General features: G+C 48.6%; 1 protein-coding gene across 4 annotated transcripts in view; it reads left to right on the forward strand.

Moving 5' to 3' along the window:
* The window catches only part of LZTR1 (leucine zipper like transcription regulator 1), a 63,302-nt gene that overhangs the window by 23,016 nt on the left and 17,398 nt on the right, over positions 1-22,888 (forward strand). For all 4 annotated transcript variants that reach the window (XM_040415991.1, XM_040415992.1, XM_040415989.1 and 1 more), the window contains exons 6-11: positions 1,839-1,922; positions 2,491-2,548; positions 2,963-3,102; positions 12,895-13,096; positions 15,267-15,377; positions 16,964-17,056. In XM_040415991.1, coding sequence (XP_040271925.1) covers positions 1,839-1,922; positions 2,491-2,548; positions 2,963-3,102; positions 12,895-13,096; positions 15,267-15,377; positions 16,964-17,056 — 688 coding nt within the window. The remainder of the gene's footprint in view (positions 1-1,838; positions 1,923-2,490; positions 2,549-2,962; positions 3,103-12,894; positions 13,097-15,266; positions 15,378-16,963; positions 17,057-22,888) is intronic.

Here is a 22,888-nt window from a genome sequence, read left to right on the forward strand (position 1 = left end):
TTTTTTTCTACCTTTTGGCCTGCCCGTGCCTGATTCTTTTTATTCCCTTTATGGCAGACTTGATAAAATATTAATCTGTTTATCATCAGCTACTCAGTCAAGAAACAGTGTAAATTTAATTTACTGATACAATACATTTTATATATTGATCATTTACTATTTATAGGGGGGTACTATATCTCCATATGGAGAGCGCCTTAATCGGCGTGAAGAGTCCTATAGGCCATATGGAATAATAATGAGCTCTTAACAAGCTCTGCCTCTGATGCCACCAGATGTAAACTACTTTACATTTCGTGGCCTCAGAGGCAGAGCTTCCTAAGAGCTCATTTGAATACCTTCTTCCCGTTTGCTATTTATGTAATAGAGGATGCTAATATGTATGGAGTCTATGTAATAAACTATACATTTTAATCACAACACATATTCATTCACAGATAAGGCTACTTTCACACTCTCCTTTTGTGCGGATCCGTCATGGACGGATCCGTTCAGATAATACAACCGGCTGCATCCGTTCAGAACATAGCGAAGACTGATCCGTCTTGAACACCATTGAAAGTCAATGGAGGACGGATCCGTTTTCTATTGTGTCAGTGAAAACGGATCTGTCCCTACTGACTTACATAGTGTGACAGGACGGATCCGTTTGGTTCAGTTTCGTCAGACGGACACCAAAACGATGCAAGCAGCGTTTTGGTGTCCGTCTCCAAAGCGGAATGGAGACTGAACTGATGCAAACTGATGCATTCCTAGCGGATCCTTTTCCATTCAGAATGCATTAGAAAGCAAACTGATCCGTTTTGGAAAGCCAAAACACGAGTGTGAAAGTAGCCTAAGATTAATGGTATCCTTACGTATTAAATAAGGATGAGCGAATTGACTTCGGATGTTTTATCCGAAGTTGATTCGCTCATCCCTAGTATTAAACTAACCTCACTCAAGCCCGATAATTAAGGTGAAACTGGACGACCATCCGGTGTGTATTAAAGTAGAAAGGAAGCAATCGCTTGCTTGTCATTGAGGGAGACAGCTGCATTTACATGCAGCAATCTTCTCCACAGTATGGGAAGGAGTGATCGCTAATGCCATTGCTCTTCCCCCATACAGAATCATTGTTTGCTGGAAGCAGAGAGTGTTTAGACAAGCGACTATTTGGGTGCCTGCATAAATGAGCATACTATCGGTCGTTCATCGGGCAATCAGTGGAATCTCGGTCTGTTAAAGGGGCCCTTTGATGTCTGCTGAACAAACTTTGGGGAAACGAATCAATGTGTGGAATTTCAATATGTCCAATCCTTTGTTCTGGAGTGAGATAAGCTGTTGCCAGAGGTGTCTGGCAGCTGGTTATGTCCCTCTCCCCCTTGATAATACATGCACATTTAGCTGAACCATGCAGGCATATGTATGGGAGGGCTGAGAGCGCCTGGCTGAAAGCTGTTGAAGTTAATGACCACCTTTTAGATTGTTTTCACAATATTTGGATAGTCTGGGCATGCCAATTGGAATAAGCTCACTGATAGTGTTGGCATTGGGCAGAACACAGTGAATAATGGTTTGTATTGCTGTTGTGAGGATAAGAGATCTACTACAAGCTGCTATAGGATGTACTGTGTACTCAATGAGCATTTAAGACTTGCCCTTTATCTTTAAGGGTCATGTAAAGTGAGTGTTCACTTGGATATTTACCCACACACTTACACTCTTCACATATGGACATGTACAGTCGTATCTGTTTGTGAATACGTACCGTTGTGAATGGGTAAACGTTGAGCATGAGGTCTAGTTTTACCCTACAATAGATCACCATTAACTGACCTCCTTTCCTTTTCTTTCAGATTGCCAGTGGCCCGGTCAGCACATGGAGCTACAGTATACAATGATAAACTATGGATCTTTGCTGGATATGATGGCAATGCAAGGTAAATAAGCAGTGTCTACCCGAGAGCACCCTATAACAAATGCAGAAATGCTAAGGGTGCAAACAGAAGGCAATGAGTAAAGTAAGCAGAATGGACATAATACATGTCTGAGTCTTGAGTCTAGACTGCACAAAAATCTGTAATGAACATCTACAAGCTGAATGATTGCAGCACTCCAATAAATGCTATTGGTGTGCACTTCACATGTTTATGGCATCCCTAAAGGAGTATTCCTGGTTGTTACGTTTTCCCCTATCCACAGAATAGGGGATAACTATTACATCGGTGGTGATCCTGCTGCTTGGACCCCCACCTGTCAGCATGCACTGCTTCTCCATTCCCCTCTACAGGAGTTCTGGATATAGGTGAATACAGTGCTTGGCTATTTCCAGAACTCCAATAGAAATAAATGGAGGGTAGCTTGATGGCCTAGTGATTGCAGCTGCCTCCCATTCACAAACCACACAAATACCAGACACACTATAAATATTAAGTTGTAAATGCCAACTACATTTTTCAAAATGTTAGTTTTTGTATAATTTTGGTTTTATTTGTATTTTTCATTTAGGTTGAATGACATGTGGACCATCAGTTTGCAGGATCGAGAGTCAGCAGCCTGGGAAGAGGTAAAATGGAGACTCTATTGATTAAAGGGGTTTATATTTTTACTGAAAATGTATAGGCTTCTACAGGGATGTGGTACATGGAGGTCAGGATATGTACTGCATGCTTATAGTGCTTGTTGTGCTGTCCCTATTATATATGCCTGTACCCTTTATTAAAAGTAACTACCTTTGTCCAAATATATAATACTAACAGCATTGAATCCACATCACCATTTATCGGCAAGATTACCTGGACAGTATAAGATCTGTTGCCATTTCACATACTGTGCAAACGCTTACAAGTGAGCCAAGCAGTCCAGTTGGAGTTAATGTGAAAGATTCAGCATGTAGATAATGTTGTGCTTTACATTTTGTGCAGTTTGTATTCGATAGATGATACTATATGTAAATGAATTTATGTAATCTGTATTGCAGATTGAACAAAGTGGAGAGATCCCTCCTTCCTGCTGTAACTTCCCTGTGGCCGTCTGTAGGGACAAAATGTTTGTCTTCTCTGGTCAGAGTGGAGCGAAGATCACAAACAACCTATTCCAGTTTGAGTTTGCAGAAAAAGTGTAAGGGACAAATGTGGACTGAATATGAAATATATTGAAGGGGTTGTCTGACCCCAGACATTGGGGGCATAACACTAGGAGACCATATCGCTAGTTCTATCTTTAGAACGGAGCCCCCCAAAGAGCGGCCACCCCTCCATTCATTCCTGTGGAAGCGCCAAAAATAGCTGTGTGCTGGCTCTGCAATTTCCATCAGCCCCATAGAAAGTGAATAGAGCGGTGGCTGTGTTTGTGCAGTGTGCTTGCCATTCATTTCAATGGGACTGCTAAAAATAGCCGAGCGCGCTGGTTGGCTATTTTCGGCCCTGCCGTAGGAAGGAATAGAGGGTGGCCACGCATGCGCAGTGTACTCTCCGTCACTTTGCAGGCTCTGTTCTAAAGAGAAGTGTGATTATGCCTCCAATGTCTGAGGTGAAACAACCCCTTTAATAATAAAAATATATTCTAATCTTTTTTAAGGGGTTGTCTCACTTCAGCAAATGGCATTTATCAAGTAGAGTAAGTTAATACAAGGACCTTACTGTGATTGTCCATATTGCCTCCTTTGCTGGCTGGATTCATTTTTCTATCACATTGCACACTGCTCGTGTCCAGGAGTTATGACTACCCTACAATCCAGCAGCAGTGGTCGTGCTTACACTAGGGGTGCACCGAAATTTCGGCAGCCGAAAATATCGGCCGAAAATGTACCTAATCCATTTCGGCCGATATTGTTACATATCGGCCGAAAATATGGGGTGTGGGATTTGTCACCCACCATCTGCGGGCGGGCGCCGGGCGGGCGGTTTACTGCATCTTTATTTCTCGCCCAGTTTCCTTGGGGGACACAGAAGACCTTGGGTATAGCTCATCTCCCTAGGAGGCGTGACACTAAGTGAAGACTGTTAAGACCCTCCTCCACAGCTATACCCTCAGCCTGGAGAGAGAGACTGCCAGTTTTTTGCTTAGTGTCCAAGGAGGCAAGACACTCCCTGCTCTGCAGGGCTGCTTTCTCCTTGTTTCAATTTTAGATTTTTACCTTTTTATTTTCTTTTTGTTCCAGATCATCAGGGACAACAGAGACGCACTAGACCTCTCTGTTTCTCCCGGGGTTGAGCTGCGCCTGTGCCGGTCATCCGCACTGCTGCCTCCCCCACAGAAGGCAAGGTGGATCAGGGCAGCCCAGCCCCCCTACATCCCGCCAGCGCAAGGGTCGCCCGCACGCCAAGTCCCTCTTCCAGCGTCCTGCCACTACGGTGCCAGTAGCTGAAGGGGCGACCCTGCTGGAACGGACCGAGGGTGAAGACGACTATGGTGAGAGAGAGGCTTCTCCAGCCCTACGTCCCCCCCCCCCCCCCCCGGTCTCCTGCGTGCCTGACCCTATACTGGGCCTATGGACCCTTCTGTCCCTGCTAGACCTAGGCTGGCTCCTGGGCTGTCGCAGGGCGACATTCTGCTCCCTCTCTCCTGGCCTCCAGGACATTGGCACCCTTGTTCCCACAAGAGGAATGCCTAGGGAGCTGCGGAGGTCCGCAACTAGCTGCCCCTGACGGAGGGGTTATGCAGGCGTCCCACCCTCACAGACCCGGTCTCAGGGTCCCCCTCCCTCTTACCGGCCACTACTTCAGGGCCAGTGGGCCCGTGCCTTGCTGCCACTGACCCTCCCTACTCTCACGGGCACCGGTCCAGGGGAAAGGTGGTTGTAGCTGCCGGCCATATGGAGCGCTGTTCTAGACACGGGCCCGCTCCAGGGGTGAAATGGCTGCCGGGTGCAGGGTCCTCACTTCCGGACAGCTGGGTGGGCACCGCGGCCTGCAAATGAGCGCTTCAACAGCCCCGGCCGACCGTCGGAACATTCCGGTCGGCCGGGCGCCGCAAAACTTGTGTTCCACTTCAAGGCCGCGATCCGGGTCCCCGGCTCGCGGGGTGGGCACCCGCGGCTGGTATGTGCCGCTCCGTAGGCCCGGCTGGTACTTTAAGTACTGTGCGGCCCCGGTCATCCGGGCGCCGCTAAAAATTTAGGCCCCGGCTCTTCCGGCCCGCGGGGTGGGCACCCGCGGCCGGTATGTGCCGCTCCGTAGGCCGGCCGGTACTTTAAATACTGTGCGGCCCCGGTCAGCCAGGCGCCGCTAAAAATTTAGGCCCCAGCTTCACGGCCTACTAGGCCGCAAAATTCAGGCCTCTGTTGGAGGGGGCTGGAACTTCTCCAGGCGCGAATTCTTCCCGCCTGGAGGTTCCCCCGCCCCCAGAGGATCGCAGTGCCGCCCCCCAGACCGGATCCCTGTTAACCCTTTGGGTACAGGCCAGCTTCCGATGGGCCTGTATGGGTGGATCTGTGCCCTGTAGGTGGCCCCCCTTTTATTTTATTTTTTTCTGCCTCAGTGAGGCTGTGTGTTAAAAAAAAAAAAAAAAAAATAATTATTTATTATATATATGACTTGTGGGCTGCGCAGGACGCTGCAGCCTCATCTCAGAGTGCTGCCTGTATACATGCCCCCCTTCCATAGGCGGCATGGTGTCGCGCTCCCCGGCTGCGGCGCTGCCAGGGTCTTTTTTCCCCTTCTAGGCGGTTTTTTGCCCTCTCCGCGCTACGGCGCTGGTCAAGTGCATGCCTTTTCTGTAGGCAACATTCGTCACCCTCTCCAGTTATGGTGCCTGCCATGTGCAGGACCCCCCTCCTGGGCGGGATACTGCACTCTCCCTAACTGCGGGTTGGCCTTGTGCATGATCCCCCTTTCATTGGCGGCCTACTGCAGTTTCTCCGGATACAATGCTGGCCATGTGCACGACCCCCTTCCATAGGTGGAACACGGCACTCTCACTGGATTCGCTGCCTGCCATAGGCATGACTCCCTTCTGTGGACGGCATTCGGCACTCTCACTGGATTCACTGCCAGCCATGTGCATGACCACCTTACATAGGCGGTATGATGTACTCTCATTGGATTCACTGCCGGCCTTGGGCATGCCTCCTTCCCGGGTGGCGGCATACATACACTCCCTCGGTCGGTGGTTGTTCTCTCGCCGGTACATTGTTGGCCATGTGCATGACCCCTATACATAGCGGGGTGCTTGCACTCTCTCTGGATCCGCGGCCGGCCATATGCATGACCCCTCTTCCGTGGGCGGTGTACGCACTCTCACTGGATTCGCTGCCGGCCATGGGCATGCCTCCTTCGGTGGCATACACACATTCTCACCGACTGCTCGCATTCTCCCTGGATGCGATGCTGGCCATGTGCATGACCCCCCCCCCCCCCCCCTTCCTTTTCTGGGCGGCATACTACACTCTCACCAGATACATTGCTGGCCTTGAGCATGGCCTCTAACATGGGTGGAACGCTTGCGCTTCCATTGGATACGGTGCTGGCCTTGTGCGTGACCACCCCTCATTCCATGGGTGGAATTTTGCACGCTCACAAGATTCAAGGCTGTCCTTGTATGTGCTGTACTGGACTTGCACATGTTCCCCTTCATTGGCGGAGTAGTTACACTCTCACGAAATTTCGGGTTGGGTGAATTGTTGCACACTCACTTAATGCTAAGATAGCCCTGTGCATGCCCCCCTTTTTCACTAGGTGGACCTCCTGCGTTCCTGCTGGATACTGTGTGGCCATGTGCATGGCACCTTTCTGGGCGAAGTATGGTATGCCCTACTTCTCTGACGTAGGTATGGCCTTGGGCATCACCCCCTTTTTGGGGCAGGCCTTTGCATTCTTGCCCACTGCAGCTTGCCAGGTACATTTCCCCCCTTTTTCGGGGCGGTCAGTTTGCGTTCCATCGCATACCATACTAGTCTTGTGCATAACTCCTTTCAGTTTGCACTCCCGTAGATACTGTGGCACTCTGTGGCTGGCCCTCTTCGCTGAGTGATATTTTTGCAGTGAGCGGACGTTCTTGTGCGTTGTTTCCTTCTCGTCCCGTAGGTGGGTTGGCCTTCTCACTGCTTACGGGGCTACTCGTACGTATGCCTCCTTTCCTCCTGCGACATACTTTTTCTCTTGGGATACGATGATTGCCGCAAGCCTTGCACTATTCTCTAAGGAGATCATTCTGTCCATCTGTGTAAGCCTAAGGTGTTGTCCAATAAACAACAAATGAATACCTTATATTTAAGTAGACGGGCTCTACTGTTCGCTACTGCACAGAGCTGGGTGGTACTCATTCATTTCGTTGGCCCATTTGTCCTTCCGCGGCCTTGTTTCCCTGTGCTAGTGGTCGCATGGTCGAGAGCACTGTCTGCAGCGCCCTTCGCATTTTATGTTGGCTCTGGCGGGACTACGGTCCCCTCGCCTAATACCATTTCCTCCTCTTCGGGTGCAGTGTGGTATGATTCTTTCCGGATTGGCGCCCTCGGTGCTTCAGTCTGATCTGCTACCAGGTTCGGGCCGCTCTTCTTGGGAAGGTCACCCAACTTCTCTTGGGTGCTCGCTTATACAGGTCCGGGGGACCTCCACCTTGGGTTCTTCAGGGTATTCGCCTTCTGCGAGGCGGTGAACCGGGCGTCTCTGTGTAGCGGTGTTCTGCTTTTGAGCTGTCCTATGGCCTCTCTGTTGCCCACTCCCCCTTTCGGTTGGAGGGTGTTATACCGGCCTCTGTCTCGCCTGCCTTTTCTCGCCGGCTCTGTTTGGCTCCCACTCGGTACAGATCATTCCGATGTGGCGTCTGTTCCGGCCACGCTTCAGAGGCTGTTCCTTCACTGCCCTTCCCTTTGGGGAGAGCATGGTTGTTCATGTGGATGGTTCTGGTGTTCCTTTTGAGTCTCCCTTGTCCACACTGGCTGTACTAGCTGTGTGCCTAGTTACCGGGCCTACCGTTTTCTGTCCTCCCGCTGGGTGCAGATTGCGTTTTTTTTTTTTTTTTTTTCCATTCTAGGCAATGTTTCTGCTTTGGATTCACCTTCTCGGTAACTTGGGAGGACTACCATTTGGTCAGGATTGTCTTTAGATCTCCCACACCGGAACTGTAGTCCGTCTTCCTGTGGTGGCTACATTGGCTTCGGCTTTAGCCTGTCTTGTCCTGGCGGTTGCTGGGCGGACCCTTCGGTTCCTGTCCGTTTGTCCTTCTGCTTCCCCACTCTGGGGGGATACGGGACAACCTTGCTCGGGGGCCGACGGGACCAGTTCTACCGACTGTTCTACCCGTGTTACTGGTCTGCGCCTGATCATTGGGTTTTCACCCGCTTGCCCAGGCGACTCTAGTGGGCTCGCTAGTGTTCGCTTCTAGCCGAGTTTTTCGTCCAGGATCTGTGGTAGGACTTAGGGCTTTACCTGGGGTTCTGTGGGAAGCTGGGCGTTCCCCCACTCTGCCTTTCTCCATGGTTCTGTCTTTCTCCAGTCCGGCCTGGACCTGGGGCTGGGACTCTGTTGCTTGAAGTATCAAGTGTCATTCCTGTCCTTCCTCTTTCAGCGTTCCCCGACCCTCTGGGCCTGTCAGGAACTTCTTCCATGGAGCGGCTCTCGGGTTCCTTTGTACTGTCCTCCGGTACCGTCCTGGGAACTACATACTAGGCTCTTGGCGCTCCAATTTTTCCTTGGAGCCGTTACAGAAGTTCCCTATACTCCTTCTGTCCTGTACAGTTGGGTTTCTGTAGCCATCGTGTCTCTGATGGGTGCCTGAGTGGCGGCCCTTCTTGTTCCGAGCCTTCTGTCTTCCCCCAGGACAGGGCTGTTCTCCATTCCGTCTCTTCCTTCCTTCTGAAGGTGGTGTTTGTCTTTCATTTCATTGAGGCAGTCGTCCTCCCCTTCCCACCCCAGGGAACGGACACTTCACCGATTTGGACGTTGTTTGGGCCTTGCAGTTTTTACTTGGAGATCTCCGACTCTTGTCGACGTTCGGTCTCTTGTGTTTCCAGGAGGTCCGCGCAAAGGGTTGACGGCCTCCAGGGTGGCTTTCCTCCGCTTTCTCAGAGTGGCTCTTGTTGTGGTTGCCGCACCAAGGGCAGGGTTCTGCTTTTGGTGTCACCATTCATTTGGCCAGAGTTGTCGGTTTTTTCCTGGGCCGGAGGCATTAGGCTTCGGCCATGCATTTGTGCAAGGCGGTCACTGGTCTTCCTTGCACACCTTACCGAGTTCTACAGGGTGCATACTCGGGCTTCGGCGTATGCTGTTTTGGGCCGCCTGGTCTGCAGGCGGCGGTTTTTTGATGCCTTCGGGTGCTTCGCCTTGGTGCTGTGGTCCCTCCCCCTTTGGACTGCTTTTGAACGTCCCAAGGTCTTCTGTGTCCCCCAAGGAAACTGGGCGAGAAAACGAGATTTTTGTATAACTTACCAGTAAAATCTCTTTCTCGCTCTTTCCTTGGGGGACACAGCACCCACCCATTCTTTGTTCTTCTCTGACTGTTTCCGAGTTTGTTTTACCCTTTGGGTAGTTGGCTTGTTGGTTCCAATTTTTGGACTTTGCCTTTTCTCACTACTTGGACACGCAACTGGCAGTCTCTCTCTCCAGGCTGAGGGTATAGCTGTGGAGGAGGGGCTTAACAGTCTTCACTTAGTGTCACGCCTCCTAGGGAGATGAGCTATACCCAAGGTCTTCTGTGTCCCCCAAGGAAAGAGCGAGAAAGAGATTTTACTGGTAAGTTATACAAAAATCTCGTTTTTACCTTACAATCGTGACGCTCCAGTAAGAACTCTGCAGGCAGAGCGGAGGGCGGCGTAACGTCACTTACTCACGTGACGCGCCTGCTCCGCCTCCTTCATTCATAAAGTGGGCGGAGCAGTTGCGTCACGTGAGTAAGTGACGTTACGCCGCCCTCCGCTCTGCCTGCAGAGTTCTTACTGGAGCGTCACGATTGTAAGGTAAAATAAAGATGCAGTGAGTGATGCTGTGAGCAGCAGGGCCGGGGCTGTTATGGGTAGGGGGATCGGTCTATGGCACTGCTATGGGGAGGGGGGATCTGTGCACTGTTATGGGGAGGGGGGATCTGTGCACTGTTATGGGGAAAGGGATCTGTGCACTGTTATGGGGAAAGGGATCTGTGCACTGTTATGGGGAAAGGGATCTGTGCACTGTTATGGGGAAAGGGATCTGTGCACTGTTATGGGGAAAGGGATCTGTGCACTGTTATGGGGAAAGGGATCTGTGCACTGTTATGGGGAAAGGGATCTGTGCACTGTTATGGGGAAAGGGATCTGTGCACTGTTATGGGGAAAGGGATCTGTGCACTGTTATGGGGAAAGGGATCTGTGCACTGTTATGGGGAAAGGGATCTGTGCACTGTTATGGGGAAAGGGATCTGTGCACTGTTATGGGGAAAGGGATCTGTGCACTGTTATGGGGAAAGGGATCTGTGCACTGTTATGGGGAAAGGGATCTGTGCACTGTTATGGGGAAAGGGATCTGTGCACTGTTATGGGGAAAGGGATCTGTGCACTGTTATGGGGAAAGGGATCTGTGCACTGTTATGGGGAAAGGGATCTGTGCACTGTTATGGGGAAAGGGATCTGTGCACTGTTATGGGGAAAGGGATCTGTGCACTGTTATGGGGAAAGGGATCTGTGCACTGTTATGGGGAAAGGGATCTGTGCACTGTTATGCCCATAACAGTGCACATATCCCCCCCCTCCATAACAGTGCCACCCACAGATCCCCCTCTCCATAACAGCGCCACCCACAGATCCCCCCCTCTCCATAACAGCGCCACCCACAGATCCCCCCTCTCCATAACGGCGCCACCCACAGATCCCCCCCTCTCCATAACGGAGCCACCCACAGATCCCCCTCTCCATAACGGAGCCACCCACAGATCCCCCTCTCCATAACAGAGCCACCCACAGATCCCCCTCTCCATAACAGCGCCAATCATTAAAAAAAAAGTATTTTAAAAGTATTTGGGCAAAAAGGCAGTTTCGGTTTTCGGTCAAGAGCATCCTGAATTTTCGGTTTCGGACCAGAATTTTCATTTCGGTGCACCCCTAGCTTACACACTGTAGGAAAAAGTTCTGGCCTCGCTGGGAGTGCACATGGGCACGCATGCACAGCAGTTCCCATACTGGTCACCTGCACTGCAGTTGTAGTCGTAACAGTACATTACAGGGTGGATTTGATTTAAATCAAACTGATTTAAATCACTAGTCAGTAAGGCTTGATTTAAATCATAGTTTTCTACATAAAGACTAATTCTTGCTGGTATAACTTATAATATGCAAGTAGATGAAGATTTTTCATATTAGGTTGATTCTGCATTCATAGGTTTGTAGAAGTTAGGATTAAGGTCTTTTTCTCAACTCTGTTCATGTTATAACATTTTTGCTGTGAAGAAGAGGCATGTGATCTCTGCTGAGTCAAATTCAGTTTTGAGAACTGCAAAAGTTAAACCAAGCAATTGTGATAATATCTTGTAGGCAGAGAAACTGCCCAATAATCTTACAAAAACCTCTGGAAGAGCATGACATTGTGAATGGATTAATGGAATTTAATTACCACAAAAAATTAAACATATACAGCCTTATTCTACATAATTAAAAAACTAATCTTTATTTCATGATGGAATAACCTTTGGATGGTAATATATTTTCCTCAAAAAGCATTTTATATTAAAAAAAATCTGATTTAAATCAAAAAAATCCAATACATTTTTTTTTTTTTAAATCATTGATTGTTATCCACCCTGATACATTAGTAAGTTCCTTGTTTTCGCTTTCTCTACATGATAAATGCCATTTGCTGAAGTGAGACAACCCCTTTAAAAATTCACTTTAAATGCTCTTTGTATTTATAATATTACTGGGGATTGTACCAATGAGGAAAAAAGAAACTTCCTCTTACTGAACGGAATATGGTTTCAACATTGTTTAGGCTACATTCACACGATCGTATGTGTTTTGCGGTCTGTAAATTGCGGATCAGAAAAACAGATACCGGCTGTGTGAATGTAGCCGACCGTATGATAGAAATGCCTATTCTTGTCCTCTCTATCTTTTTTGAGGGGCCACGGAACGGATATACTGATGCGGACAGCGCATCTTTTGTACCCCTATTGAAATGAATGGTTCCGCACCCGTTCCGCAAAATTGCGGAACGGATGCGGAGCCAAAAATACGGTCGTGTGAATGCACCCTTAAAGTGACTTTTCAAAATGTGTCCGACATTGTTCATGTACATAAGGAATAACACTTTATCTGAGGAAGGTTAGGTTTAACGGTGTTAAGTGGAGATTTTTTTCAAGACTATTTCTAAAGCCAGTTTTGATCTTGAGTGCTGTGACGGAGGATACTCCAAAATTATTAAGAAGCGCATGTCACTTAATAATTCTAGTGCATCTCAGCTGTACTGTGCACCAGAATCTGAATACTATGTTGGAATTACTTGCCCTAGAAATCTGGTGGAAGTAATGATAAAGGTGTCCGCTTAAGCCCTTCACCCTCCTACCCATGCCCTGTCATATGGAGATGGAGCAAAAAGGGGCAATTTTTTGCGCAAAACAGGACTTGAACAAAAATTTGCGACTTCCCAACCAAAATTCTGACATGTTGATCTGTAATCTCAAAGGTCTATTCAAATGTTAGGCATCCTTTGTCAGTCATAAAAACATTACGGTTTATGTGAAGCTGTGTCGAGCAGAGGTTCTTAACCTCTTCTAGTGTACGAGACACAAATAAACATTAAAAGGGTGAAACTCTAAGTAAAAAACGGTGTCATCCTTGTTGATACTAGTTCACAACAGTATTTATTACTGCCACCAACTGAAGAGCCATACGCAGAGGGCCTGAGCACCACACTAGATGGGGGACATTGGCCTAGCTACTCAGAACTTGTATTCTCAATGTTTTGTCCAATAAAGGTCTGTATCTAACCTGTTACTTTGTTCAAACAGCTGGATGCGCATTCCTACTGAGCACCTACTGCGAGGGTCACCACCGCCTCCACAAAGGCGTTATGGGCACACAATGGTGGCCTTTGATCGCCACCTCTATGTATTTGGTGGAGCGGCAGACAACACTTTGCCTAATGAACTGCATTGCTATGATGTGGACTCCCAATCCTGGGAGGTAATACAGCCCAGTCCAGACAGCGAGGTAAAAACCACAAAAGTCTCCTGGCACTTTGTCCAGATTACTGTCTTGAGCAGTTTTTCCTCCTTACCAAATGTTGTTGCAGTCTACAGGAGTGGAAGAATTTTTTTTTCTCTGCAACATTTCGTAGATATGCCTCTTTTTGTATCCCATCCATTTTGGTTACAGCCATGGTTGTGCAGATTGCCTTTTATTGTTTTCTGCGTGGCTGGCCGTATTGCTCCCGGCCCAGGTACCCCTCTCTGCAATAGAAGTAAATATGGCGGCTCTGAGGCTTTCCTGTACTGCGGATTCTAATAATAATTTATAGACTTGCGCGTAGAAGTGAGTAGTGCTGTGATGTTTTCCCCGTGCTGCTTATTATTTATTATTAAAGCGCCATTTATTCCATGGTGCCGTACATAAGATACATACATAATAAAAAACAAAAAGTACAATAAGCATGAACAAGACGAGTTACAAACTGGTACAGAAGGAGAGAAAGTCCTGCCCGCAAGGGCTTACAATCTACAGTGGATGGGAGAAGAACACAGTAGTGGTCATGGTGGTATAGTGACAGCAGGGTTACTGTAGGTTGTAGGCTTGTCTGTAGAGGTGGGTTTTCAGGTTTCTTTTGAATGTTTTTTCGGTGGGTGAGAGTCTGATATCTTGAAGTAGAGAGTCCCGGAGTTGCTTATTTGTCAGAGGAGTAGTACCGACCTCAAACGTTCAGAAGCTGGGGAACGAGGAAATTCCTACAGGAACATGAGAATTCCTGGTAGGAAAATTGGCTTGAGCCTGTGATCTATAGGTTTATTTTAATATGTGGGAATGGAGCTAGATGGGCATAGCCTTTTAAATAGTGTTGAGCGAACTTGTGTTTGCAAGGTTCGGGTTATCTAAGAATTTAGTTATAGATTCCGCTACCACAGACTAGGGCTGCAATGATTACTTGATGTAATCGACACAAAAAGTCCTCAATTCAGTCGAGGATTCGTTTTGATCATGTGACCACAGAGCGTGAGTGAAGTAAAGCCGGCTGTTACTCGCCACTCCGTGGCCTCCCTTCGGCACCGCGCTGCACTGTCCTGGGCCTGGCATGCACACATAGTCAGCGTGCGCTGCCTGATGCTGTGTGGTATCAGGTCCCGTGCATGTTGGGAAGAAGACGACAGTGCGGTCCTTCTCCTGCGGCATGGAGAGACTGATGGCACTGGGGGACATGGCACGGCGGGGCTTATGGCACTGGGGGACATGGCACGGCGGGGCTTATGGCACTGGGGGACATGGCACGGCGGGGCTTATGGCACTGGGGGACATGGCACGGCGGGGCTTATGGCACTGGGGGACATGGCACGGCGGGGCTTATGGCACTGGGGGACATGGCACGGCGGGGCTCATGGCACTGGGGCTCATGGCACTGGGGCTCATGGCACTGGGGGACATGGCGGGGCTCATGGCACTGGGGGACATGGCGGGGCTCATGGCACTGGGGGACATGGCGGGGCTCATGGCACTGGGGGACATGGCACGGCGGGGCTGATGGTGCTGAGGATTGATGGCACAGGGGGGCTGATGGTGCTGAGGATTGATGGAACAGGGGGGCTGATGGTGCTGAGGATTGATGGCACAGGGGGGCTGATGAGTTTTTAAAAAGGAAAATGTTCTTTTAATTCACTTTTTTTCTTATTAGAGTACTCGATTAATCGTTGGAATAATCAATAGAATACTTGATTGCAAAAATAATCGATAGCTGTAGCCCTACCACAAACCATAACTTATGGTCCGTGCTAGCGGAATCCATAATGGAATACTTAGATAACCCGAACCTTGTATGCTAAACATAAAAACACCAAAATAGTTTGCTCAACACTATTAAACTGTTCTGCCCTTAATGAGCGGCACACAGCAGCCTTGGTCTGAACTTCAGGCTGCCCTTATCTGAGCATTTGGAAACAGATTCCTGCTCTGCCCCCTCTTCAATATTCAATATTTATGTATTTAATGTGTTTGTATGTGTGTGGTTTTTATTCCATTTATGGGATGTTTCATTATTAGGCTATAACCCTACTGCTGTGTCTGAATTTGTTTGCAAAAGCATATACTCTGGACTATTAAATACACCCCTCAACAAAAATGTACAATCCGTTGATGTCGGTTATGGTGAAATAATATCCATGACCCTGTATTACAGCTGCCTAGTGGGCGCCTGTTTCACGCTGCAGCCGTTATCGCTGATGCCATGTATATCTTTGGAGGGACTGTGGATAACAATGTCAGGAGCGGAGAAATGTATCGCTTTCAGGTAACGCAAAGTGATGTAAAGAGTGCAAGTCGAGCCTGGCAGGGAGGAAGAAAAATAATTAGTTATTATACATTTGTAATTGGTCCTTTTTGTCACTTTTTATTGCGTAATTAGACAGAGCAAGCCAGTCCAAGTTACTGCTCATTTTAGAATGGCTGGTACAGGGCTGGAGGTTATTTTAACATCATCAGAGTCTCCTGCAACCTGATAAGTCACACTAGATGCCTCTTTTAAGGCGCATTTACACGCGCTGAGCAGCAGCAGATTATCAGGAAGGAAGCATTCCTGACAGACGTCTGCTTGTTCAGTAGAGGTGAAGCTCTGCATTTACATGCACTCATCACCTCCACAGTATGAAAACGAACGGCCGCTATCGCTTGTCCTCATACAGCTGCATTGGTTCTGGCCGGCACATCGCTGTTTAGACAGCACAATCTGCAGCCAAGATACGATAATTTAGGTGCCTGCAGGATCACCCTATGCACAAGCGTTTTGCTCATTCATCTGGTGATCAGCGCCACCTTCAGACGGGCAGATCATCTGGAGCGAGCATTTGCAGGAACGTTCATTCCCGATAATCTGCACGTGCAAATCCACGTTTACAGTAGGGATGGAAAGCTGACTTCAACCGGGTCATAGATTCTTGGTGTAGGAGGTGGGCAAAGCAGAATGCAGATCACAGGTCCTGTTTTGTGTAGTGTCAAGTTAATTCAGCATTCCACAATCACACTGGCAAACATAGTTGTAGTAGAGGTACGACAATGTGGGGACGCTTTGCTGCGGACGTAAGACCTGAACAAATAAGCATGCTGGGTTATTGTTCAGGGGGGCCAGGCAAGTATTCATAGACTAAAGCTTAATTGTGCAGCAAGTGATCCATAGCAGAAAAAGCTAGTTATATGAAAGTTTAGGATTTCTCTAGATCCTTTTAAGTTTAAGGGAGCAGTTTGTCTCCTCAAGACAACCCCATCTGTAAAGATAGCTAATTTTGATGGGGATGTTAAGTCTGGACATATATTTGCTTTGCAGTATCCATTGCAGATGAAATGTGGTGTAGCACAATAAGCCACTTGTGTTTGCACTGTTCAATGGCTGTTAATATGGCTGCTGATGAGGGAGGGGCATGTTAACACTGTGCACAGCGCATGCGCTAATCACCCATGCGGTTTGCAGTGTTATTTAGTGGAGATCCTTGATGAATGGGTGCCAAAATAATGTTTGAATGGCCAAGACACTGGTGTGTATATACAGAGAGAAAGTGGATATTTTTATTACTAGCAGAGGGTCTAAATCCAGGCCCATTCACTTCCATTATAATGAAGTGTTACAGGGACTTTCTATTGGAGGCTGGAGAGGCTGAGACGCTGTAATATGCGGTTTTCAGAGGAAGTCCAAAAAACTGCAACTGATATGGAAGTCATAAAACTACAGTAACAATTTCCACCCATCAATATTAAAATAAATGAGTGGTAAGTTTTTAGAATATTTTATGTCTTAAAGGATTAGCTTCTTTGTGTGGTGAGGGAAATGTCTCAATTGCTCGTTTCAAACCATTTTTGCATCTTTTTTTATTTTATTTTTTTCAGTTCTCCTGTTATCCGAAATGCACTTTACATGAGGATTATGGAAGGTTATTTGAGAACCAACAGTTCTGTGATGTGGAGTTTATCTTGGGAGAAGTGAGTAGTTTCTTAACCAGCCGAGATTACATTGTATTAAGTATTAAATAGCTGTGGATTGTAAAATAGAGATTACCTTTCACATATATACGTACAATGGCACCAACACACCTTTTTGTCCAGGTGTTGTATAGGAGAATTTACACGTGCCCGAGGAGCAGCAGATTGTCAGGAGGCAAGCGCTCCTTCATGACAGTTGGCTGCTCGTTTAGTGGGGGTGGAGCACTTCATTTATATGCAGCGATCCCCTCCACAGTTGAGGACGAGGGATTGCTTTTGCGATCTCTCATGCTCATACAGCTGTATTGTTCCTGGCCAGCAGATTGCTGTTTAGACAGCACGGTCTGCTGCCCAGAAACGATAATTTAGATGCCTGCACGAACGACCGGATCACCCGATGAACAAGCGTTTTAATCATTGATCGGGTGATCGGCTGCTCCTTTTAGACAGGCAAATAATTTGCCCATCTAAATCCACTTTATGAAGGGTTCTTCAATACATATCACATAAAAGAGAAAAGCCATGGCACACTGTGTTGAATGCAAAGTTTGAGATGAATTAATTTATTTCCAGCATTAAGAATGTAAAATGCATGAGCACTTCATTCAAATAATATGATGTCCTGATGTTACTAATGGTACAGTCCAGAAATTTAAAGTATTTTGATCCAAAGACATTTTTTAAGTCATAACTGTTAGTGGATCAAGGAGAATAAATAGAGTTTGCTCAGTGCTTCTTGGATTATGTGTTAAAAAGAGCGTTAGGTCATCATATTACCATTTTTTTCTTCTTGCCCATATTCATTGGGGGACACAGGAACCGTGGGTATAGATATGTCCTCTAGGAGGCGTTGACACTAGGCAGAAGCTGTAACCCCTCCCATGGCAGCTATACCCCCTCCAGCCTGGAGAGAGAGCTTCAGTTTTTTCTAGTGTCAATAGGAGGCAAGACAGCTGATCATCCAGGCAAGGAAGTTCCTCTGCGAGGCGTCCTTGGACGCAGGCCCCCTTATTGTGCGCTCTTCAACGCTTGCAGTCTCCTTCTGCCACATGCTCTGGCTAAAGGTGTGGACAGCGGACGCGAGTTCCAAGCGTTCTCTAATCGGACTTTCCTTCGCTGGGGCCCGTCTCTTTGGGACCCGGCTGGACGAAATTATTTCCGAGGCCACAGGAGGTAAGAGCACTCATCTCCCACAACCTAGAGCGAAGCGTGCCTCACACACCAGGTCAGGTTCCTCCCGTGGTAGGCCTTTTCGTCGATTTGCTAGTTCCCGCCCCGCGGCGAGCTCTTCCGCAGGGGGGGGGTGGGGGAGGGGCAGTTTTACTTCCCAGGATCGGCACAAAAAGCCGTCCTTTTGGGCGCAGCCATCCTGGCGTCCCAGGACTCGGGCCGTTTGACCTTCCGTGGCTAAGCAATCCTCAGCCTGAAGATGCGCCCCCACCCTCTTCTAGGACGTCTGGCGGACCCACATCTCTGACGCTTGGGCACTCAAAATTGTATCCTCAGCGTATGCAATCGAGTTCTCGTCCCGGCCTCCACGGGACCCCGAGCGGACGGCCGCCTTCTCCCAGGCCATTCAGTCCCTCCTGGACCGAGGAGTCATCTCTCCTTTTCCCCCGGCAGAGAGGTTCAAGGGGTTCTACTCAGACCTTTTTGTGGTCCCCAAAAAGGAGGGCTCTGTGCGCCCAATCCTGGACCTCAAACTGCTGAACAGGTTCCTCCGCCTCCAGCGGTTTCGGATGGAATCCCTTCGTTCCGTAATTGCTTCTCTGGAACGGGGGGAATTCCTTTTGGCTGTAGATATCCAGGACGCATATCTTCACGTCCCCATTGCGCGGAGCCACCAGCGCTTCCTGAGGTTTGCAATTGGAGACTATAATTACCAATTTGTCGCCCTTTCATTCGGGCTGGCGACTGTGCCTCGGGTCTTCACAAAAATACTGGCCCTTCTTCTCGCCCTGCTCCGTTCCAGAGGTATCTTCCTTATGCCTTATCTGGACGACATCCTCATCCAGGCTCCCTCTTTCGCTCAAGCGTTGAGCAGCATAGAGATCACGCTGGAAGCCCTCGCACGCTTTAGGTGGCTGGTCAATCTCCAGAAATCATCTCTTACTCACTCCGGACAACTTGTGTTTCTGGGCATGCTTCTGGACACAGAAGCGGCACAGGTTCGCCTTCCCCTGGACAAGCGCCTGGCTTTACACTGCTCCGTGAGATTTCTTCTCAACTGCAGGCTCCCATCCATTCGCCTCTGCATGAAGACGTTAGGGAAAATGGTCGCCTGTTTCGAGGCGATCCCCTTTGCCCAGTTCCACTCTCGCACGTTCCAGAGAGCGATCCTGTCCTCCTGGGACAAATCATCCGAGAGTCTGGACTGTCCCATCCGCCTCTCTCCTCAGGTGAGGTCGTTCCTCTGTTGGTGGCTGTCGGTTCCAGTTCTGGGAAGGTCCTTCCTTCCAATGTCCTGGACGGTTGTTACCACCGACGCCAGTCTGCAACGTTGGGGAGGAGTTTTCCCGTCCAGGACAGTCCAAGACACATGGTGTCGGTCGGAGTCCAAGCTTCCGATCAATGTCCTGGAGCTCAGGGCGATTCTTCTTTCCCTCAGGCACTGTACCCATCTCCTAAGGGGTCGCTCGGTCAGAGTCCAGTCGGACAATGCCACGGTGGTGGCGTACATCAACCACCAGGGGGGAACGCGCAGCTTCGCCGTGATGCAGGAATCTGCCAAGATCTTGCGGTGGGCGGAGGCCCACGTACCGGCAATTTCAGCAATCTACATCCCGGGTGTGGAGAACTGGACTGCGGACTTCCTCAGCAGGACAACAATAGATCCGGGCGAGTGGTCCCTGCATCCGGATGTGTTTGAGGCGATCTGTCTGCGTTTGGGTCGCCCGGATGTGGACTTGATGGCCTCAAGACTCAATCAAAAGCTTCCCACCTTTTTCTCCCGAGCAATTGATCCTGAAGCTTTCGGAGTGGACACCCTGATCTCCCCTTAGCAGGGGTTCTCCCTCCTTTTACGTGTTTCCCTCCTTCCCCCTCCTACACAGGGTTCTACGGAAGATCAGGATGGAGGGCATTCCGACGATCCTAGTCGCCCTGGATTGGCCCCATCGCACGTGGTACGCCGACCTCTTTCTCCTTCTAGGAGATGTCCCTTGGTCACTGCCACTTAGGGACTACCTTCTTTCGCAGGGTCAGCACTTAAGGTCTCTTCGTTTGACGGCGTGGCTATCGAGGGTTTTCGGCGGATGTCATCCGCACTATGATTCAGGCCAGGAAGCCTGCATCGTCCAGGATCTATAACAGGACCTTGAGGTCCTTCCTGGGCTTCTGTGAAAGCCGGAACATCCCCCCCCCCCCCCCCCCCCACTTCGTTTTTCTCTCCCCACGATCCTATCCTTTCTACAATCAGGGTTGGACCTTGATCTAGCCCTTAGTTCTTTGAAGGGTCAGGTGTCGGCGCTTTCTATCCTTTCCCAGCGCCCTCTGGCCCCCCTGGGGCCTGTAAAAAACCTTCCTTCAGGGAGTGGCACATACGGTTCCTCCATACCGTCCTCCTTTTACCACCTTGGGATCTGAATTTAGTCCTCTCAGCGCTCCAGGCTTCTCCCTTTGAGCCCTTGCGGGAGATTTCACAAATCCTGTCCTGGAAGGTAGTTTTTCTTGTGGCTATCACATCCATCAGACGGTTGTCCGAGTTGGCGGCGCTCTCTTGTAGAGGACCCTTCCTGGTTCTTCATAAGGATAAAGCGGTTCTCTGGCCCGTTCCTTCCTTTCTCCCGAAGGTGGTCACTGACTTCCATATCGACGAAGAAATTGTCCTTCCCTCACTGTGTCCCTCTCCTTCACACCCTAAGGAAAGGGAGTTACACCATTTGGATATTTTCAGGGCTCTGAAGATTTATTTAGCAGCTTACAGTTCCTTCCGGTGTATGGACTCCCTTTTTGTCATTCCGGAGGGTCCTTGCAAGGGATTGGCAGCCTCCAAGGTGGCAATCGCACGTTTGATACGGTCTGCAATTGCTGAAGCATACCGTGCCCAGGGCAGGGTTCCGCCCTTAGGTGTCACGGCTCACTCCACCAGAGCGGTGGGCGCATCTTGGGCTCGGAGCAATCGCGATTTGGCCGCGTAGTTGTGTAAGGCGGCTACTTGGTCCTCCTTACACACATTCACAAAATTTTACCAGGTGCATACTTATGCATCGGCGAACCCTGTCTTGGGCCGCATGGTCTTGCAGGCGGCAGTTTCTTAGATGCCTGCAGGGACGCTTGCTTCCATGGGTCTGTGTTTTTTCCCTCCCTGTGGACTGCTTTTGGACGTCCCATGGTTCCTGTGTCCCCCAATGATTATGGGCGAGAAAACGAGATTTTTGTAAAACTTACCAGTAAAATCTCTTTCTCGCTCTTCATTGGGGGACACAGCACCCACCCAGTGTTGTTGTTTCGCTGCAGTTGCTGGTTAGAACCCCTTTGGGTCCTTTGGCATTGTTGGTGTTCCACATTTTTTTCGTTGGTTGGCTTGCTTCTCCTACTGCTTGTGCACAAACTGAAGCTACCAGGGGAGGAGCTAACAGCTTTTACTAGTGTCAACGCCTCCTAGAGGACATAGCTATACCCACGGTTCCTGTGTCCCCCAATGAAGAGCGAGAAAGAGATTTTACTGGTAAGTTTTACAAAAATCTTTTTTTTTTTTTTTTTTTTTTTTTTACACCCTGTAAGACTCACTTTTTCCCCCAAAAAGTGGGGGGTGTTAGTGAGTCTTATGGAGCGAATACCATTATTAGCATGGTAGGACCGGGGAGCGGTGAATACAGTGCTCCCTGTGCTGGCTATACACACTGCTCCCTGGTCTTCATCTGCTGGGGCTGTGCTCTGACCTCACTCTGTGCGACGTCAGGTCACAGCACTGTGCAACAGGGTGGCAGCGTCTAAAGCAGGAGAGGTAAGTTTATTATTATAGTTTTTTTTTGTCTGTTATGAGGTCTGAGACACATTGGGGATCAGGTCTGAGAATTACTGGGGGTCTGATTTCGGCTCTCAACATTGGGGGTCTGATATGAGAGCCTGATCAACACTAGGGGTTTGATATGAGGTCTGAGAAACACTGAGGGCCTAATTGGAAGTCTTGAGGGTCTTGTAAAAAAAAAAATATATATATATATATATATATATATATATATATATATATATATATTATAATTTTTTTTCTTTCTTTCTGATTTTCCTCCTCTAAAACCTAGGTGCGTCTTATGAGCAGGTGCTGGATTATAAGAGTAGTTCTTTTTAATTGCTTAGATGGCTCATTTTTGTGGTACACATAGGAATATTGATCTCTTCTTTGTATAGAAAAACCTATGGGTATGTTACTCATCAGAAATATGTGCTGAAATCCACATTATATCCACCTTGTTTTCATGGGAAATTAGTGTTGCTACCTGCATGGGGACTGAATTCAATATTTCATAATAAGTGAGAGGTCAGTAGAAAACCATGGTGGGTAGCTGTGGACAGATTAGCCGATTGAATAGATTCCTGCCATGATAAACTGCAGATCTGAGGGTCAGCTTCAGACTTCTGCCATGAATTCTTTTGAAAATCCACATCAGATTATAGAGCATGAAAAATCTGTCGTGCGAACACGACTCAAGCCTGACCATACACGTGATCCTTCCTTACATACGCATGCTCGGCTACGCCAGGAGTGCATATGTAGTGAACAGGAGAGGCGCAAAAGCTGCTGTCGGACTCCTTGCAGCAACTCATCTCCCCGCTAACAAAAGGACTTGTCAGTTGAATCCAACATGCCTGATCCTTATCTCTCCTGAC

This window comes from Bufo bufo, chromosome 2, assembly GCF_905171765.1.
Source record: "Bufo bufo chromosome 2, aBufBuf1.1, whole genome shotgun sequence".
NCBI classification, from domain to species: Eukaryota; Metazoa; Chordata; class Amphibia; order Anura; family Bufonidae; genus Bufo; species Bufo bufo.